The sequence below is a fragment of the Pavona decussata genome, unplaced genomic scaffold (genome assembly GCF_977016875.1).
Source record: "Pavona decussata unplaced genomic scaffold, jaPavDecu1.1 SCAFFOLD_334, whole genome shotgun sequence".
Classification (NCBI taxonomy): domain Eukaryota; kingdom Metazoa; phylum Cnidaria; class Anthozoa; order Scleractinia; family Agariciidae; genus Pavona; species Pavona decussata.
In genome coordinates this window covers 1-5,000 of record NW_028145722.1, presented here as the reverse complement: position 1 = coordinate 5,000, position 5,000 = coordinate 1, and the positions used below count along the sequence as shown (strand labels likewise).

The window sequence follows — 5,000 nt, the reverse complement described above, 5'->3', positions numbered from 1 at the left end:
AAATATATAATCTGAGTCTGAATATTAAGGCTCACTCAGCAGAAGCTATGTTCCAATGAGCTAAACTTGGCAAAAGAGCTTGGCTTAGCAAAATCATAATCTAAATTTTTATTATTCGAAGCATTTATACGGTAAGTTTGCGACTTAATTAGTTAAACAAATCTCCGCACTATAAAAGGAATAGCTCCTCCCACCTTTGTCACACTCTCACTCCTTCAACGTCACATTAGGGATTGCGGATATAGTATGTTAAAAGAATATTTTGGACAAAAAAATTGTAATTGAGCCGCAAAAACAAATTGGCAAACCCCTACCATTATTCAAGCGGCAAATACGCATACGAATTTCAAATTTATTCTGTCAATATTCTATTGTATGTTGGCGCACGGACTCTGCGATGTTCCCAGCTCAGTGTCTACAATGAAATGACTGGCGGCTTGCCCAGGCCAAGGTTCCTCCTATAGTGCGGATCCGTGTTTAAGCCTCGACTTATTTAAGGCGCAGCTTATTTATCCCCTCTAAAAAGGCCCTTATCCCTTGACCGGCAACTTGTCAACATGATCGGGGGTCACGGGGAGGGGAAGGGAGGGAGGAGGGAGAAGGGAGAAGGGGGAAGCGGGGTAGGAAGAGGGGGATACCTAAAGTTCCTTTGGGTTATTCTTGATACAAATTTAAAAACATACATTAGGGCTGTGTATTTGAATTTCTTTGTAAATTGACCGGCAAACTACATTAAGTAAGAGGAAAGTTTTACGTGATACCTGTTATCAACAGTGATGGTAATGTTTGGAAAATCTCTGTCACGGAAGACGAAGTGAGCCAGGAACATTTGGAACAGCCACAAGAATACTACCATGCCAACAGTGGGTCTGAAAAAAAAAATACGGTACTTTCATTATGAGGTAAGAAAGTTAACATTTTACATTTATTTATCGCGCACACCGATTATCTTTCGTCTCCAGGGTGGGGGCATGGTAAGGTAAGGGTGACTATATTGAGTGTTAGGGTTAGGGTTATAAGGGTGACAAGATGGTACCTTACCATGAATTACTTGCCGGAGGGAGTGTGTTGAAGTACCCACAAACTTTGATTGATTCCATCATAAAACAGTTTGCTCGCTAAAGGATGTCCGAACAGCAGCCTTTGCCGGCGCCACAAACTCTGATTGATTCCACCATCAAACAGTTTGTTCACTCGAGGATTTCCGAGAATTAGCCTCAATTTGCGCATAAGGGAACAAGAGGGGGTGGGGGGGGGGGGGGCATGGTAAGGCAAGGTGACTATATGGTGGGTTAGGGTTATGTGGGTGACTTTATGGTTCCTTACCATGAATTACTTGCCGGAGGGATTGTGATCGTCTAAAGGTTGAAGTACCCACAAACTCTGATTGATTCCATCATAAAACAGTTTGCTCGCTAAAGGATGTCCGAACAGCAGCCTTTGCCGGCGCCACAAACTCTGATTGATTCCACCATCAAACAGTTTGTTCACTCGAGGATTTCCGAGAATTAGCCTCAATTTGCGCATAAGGGAACAAGAGGGGGTGGGGGGGGGGGGGGCATGGTAAGGCAAGGTGACTATATGGTGGGTTAGGGTTATGTGGGTGACTTTATGGTTCCTTACCATGAATTACTTGCCGGAGGGATTGTGATCGTCTAAAGGTTGAAGTACCCACAAACTCTGATTGATTCCATCATAAAACAGTTTGCTCGCTAAAGGATGTCCGAACAGCAACCTTTTTCGGCGCCACAAACTCTGATTGATTCCACCATCAAACAGTTCGTTCAATCGAGGATTTCCGAGAATTAGCCTCAATTTGCGCATAAGGGAACAAGAGATACTGTTCGGGTTGTTTTGCCGTTCAAGGATCAAGAGTCAGGGCAATTAAGTTCGTCTCGAACGAGCTCAAGGACATCAGTTTCAATGTACAGGTAAAGTATTTAGTCCATGTTCGTGAGCCGCAAAACTGTATCTCCGAGCAAACCACGGTTCGTCAGCCAACAACTTGTTGCGTATGGTTTTTAATGTTATGTTAATGTTGTGTGATGTGGGTTATGTGGGTTACACGTGCGGCCACACCCACAAACGTGTGGAGGGACACAAACAGCGGGAGGACCTGCACCGTTTGCAATGTCTTACATGGTTGGACAAAGAACAAACATCAAAACAACGCTCCCAGCCCTGAAAAACAATGCAGCTGCAGGTTATCAGGGTGGAGCAAAAATAGAATTTTTGAAAGGTGCAGGTCTGCTGTAAACAGCAGTCACCGTCCATATACGAGCACTACCACGACATGTACGGGAAGGTCCATGAGACCCTGCCGAGGCGTTTTGGTTTATTAAAAAATGCACAAATAAGTTCCATTGCTTGGTTCAGGAAATGCTATTTATAAGACAATTAAGACCAACCATGAGACTCAATTCGAGTTAAAGCATTTGTGTAATAGGCCATTCCCGAGTTGCTCTGAAGCCCGTTAAGAAAGCGTGGCTTCGTGCATAGCTTTTCGTAAGAAAATTAGTTTTTATTCATATTAACGGGAAAAGCTTTGCACTTAGCCTCGCTTTCGTAGTGAGGTTCAAAGCAACTTGGAAATGGATCGAAATGGCCTATTGCGCTTTCGCATTCCTTATATGCATTATTTCTCGCAAAACACTTTAATCACCTTAACAATGACGTCATAATGCCCCCGAAACGTCTAGAGAAGCGCAGACACTATGTCATCTGGTTGAGTGAAAGAGTGTAACAGTGTAAATGCCACAGGAATCCCAAATGGAATCCTATCGGAAGCCGACGCTAATCCTCGACTGACCGAGATCTAAGCGATTGTATTTCCGGAAGCCGAGGTATGATCATCAATCGCTCCGTTACTGTCGTTTAGGAGACGGAGCACGAGGTCCTTACGAGATGGTTCGACGATACTTCGACGGCGTTATATCGATTGCGACGTTAACCCTACGTCTTAACCATGTGCTTTGAGAGATTTGGTAAATTTTATTCATGTTGAAGATGAGTCTAATTGTATTTTCTACAATGTTTTCGTCCTATTTCGCATCAATAACGGAGCACAGCTTTCTATGCATTTGTAAAGTATTTATTTCTAAAGAGTTTGTCAGGTTTTCTTCCAGTTTGGGGCGATTTTATGCCGGTAAAAGAATCATTCAGTCGAAGGATTTGATGCCAATGTCCATGCACATTCAGTTACCTCTGCAGTTCAACGCCTTCAATGTCCGTTTGGTCGTCGCTCGATCATGTGTAACCCTTTTCAAGGGTCAAATTCCCTGCGGGGAGCTAATAATCTCTTTCGAGATATCAAAAACTTCCCTTCGGGGAGCTAAAAATCTCTTTCGAGAGATCGAAAATTCCTTTCGGGGAGAAATTTATAATCGCCTTTGGGAGGCAAATAAATCCAGTATTGTTCCTAGCGCTCACTTCTTTCGGGAGACAATGTACTACCTCGTTTTGGAAACTATGAATAAGGCCATTACAAGTCCTGTATTTGTTGAACAAAGACATCTAATTGAGCGTGTAATACTGTATCTCTTAAAGAATGATACTTGCCATTCATAAGTTCTGTATAGATTAATACTTTCTGTTGCATTTTATGCCTACGTTTCAGATTAGAACTTTGCTTTCAGTACTTTATGTTTAGAACTTTGCTGCATTGCTTTCAGTACAAAGTTGTGGTTCATGTTGTAAGATTATATAATATATTGTTTATGTTAGAATAAAGTTACAGTTCTCTTCATACAAAATGTTTGTGGTCAACGATACCAGCTTAATCTCTTCTCACCAGTATTCTGTGCAACATTTTTACAACCTTTTTTTTATCTCTATCCTATTTCCACTCCTCCCTCTTCGTTTCCATTTCAGTCTTACTTCCCTTTTCTTCAATTCTTTTATATCACATTTCTATACCAGTACTGAAGTAGACACATGCAGTCTGAGACTGCCTATTTTTAAAGTTGATTTTTACTTGTCTATGGATTAGTAAGTAAGTCGTTAGTGGCATTTATTCATTTGTCTGTACTTTTACTACAAAATTTATTACTGGCAGCTACATGGCAGCAGTTGATCAAGAATTTATCTTTGCAGAACTCAGTCCAGTAATAATGTAAAAAAACACTTACAGCATCCCTACTCCAAGATTTTTCAAATCAGCTAGTATGGCTGGATTTAAAAAGACCTTCATGTACTTGAACACAAATCCCAAAATGAGACAGACAACAGTCAGAAAAGCTGCCATGACGAAATATCCTAAAAATCAGGAAACAGAAGAGCATCAAAGGAAATAAGCGATAATAATAATAAAAATGATAATAATAATAATAATAATAATAATAATAATAATAATAAAATCTTTCTTTATTATAATATTCCAAGCAAAATTGATATTTACAAGTTAAAAGTAGAAAAAAAGAGCTATTAAAACCTATTTACAATTCAATATTTAAAATTCATTTCCATTAAAAAAAAAAAGCGACTATTTCCAAGTACAACAGAGCTATTTTCAAGCACAATTTTTTAACAATAGTAAGACTAAAATTTTGATGAAATAAAAAAGTTGTTAAAAAGATCCTAAAATAATAATTTACAACGTCACGCCATCATTCACTTTCTAAAATTAGCGGAGACACGCTTGGCTAGCGTTTAAGCGGCAGTCATAATAATAATAATAATAATAATAATAATAATAATAATCACTTAAAAATGGTGACATGGAGTCATCGAAATGTAATGTAAAACTTCTTTCGCTTATTTTTATCATGAGATGTTTAACTAAATCTAATCTTATTCGTATAAAATAATAACCAACTTTATTAAAATCTCCATGGGAAACCTATTTACAAATCTTCACCTATTTAAAAATAATAATCTATGACCAATTCACATTCCACTATCATTGACTAAATTTTTGATGAAATGAAAATATAATAATAATATTAATGATAATGATAATGATAATGATAAGATATACAGAAACAAACAAACAAACAAAACAC

At 38.7% G+C, this 5,000-nt stretch overlaps 1 protein-coding gene across 3 annotated transcripts in view; it reads right to left on the bottom strand.

Moving 5' to 3' along the window:
* Nucleotides 1-4,281, bottom strand: part of LOC146453381 (stimulated by retinoic acid gene 6 protein-like) — a 12,150-nt gene extending 7,869 nt beyond the window's left edge. For all 3 annotated transcript variants that reach the window (XM_085096689.1, XM_085096690.1, XM_085096691.1), the window contains exons 1-2: nt 4,128-4,281; nt 762-869 (exon numbers count right to left, since the gene is read on the bottom strand). In XM_085096689.1, the coding sequence (XP_084952815.1) occupies nt 762-869; nt 4,128-4,243 (224 nt within the window). In that variant the 5' untranslated portion in view covers nt 4,244-4,281. The remainder of the gene's footprint in view (nt 1-761; nt 870-4,127) is intronic.
* Between the last annotated feature and the right edge of the window lie 719 nt (nt 4,282-5,000).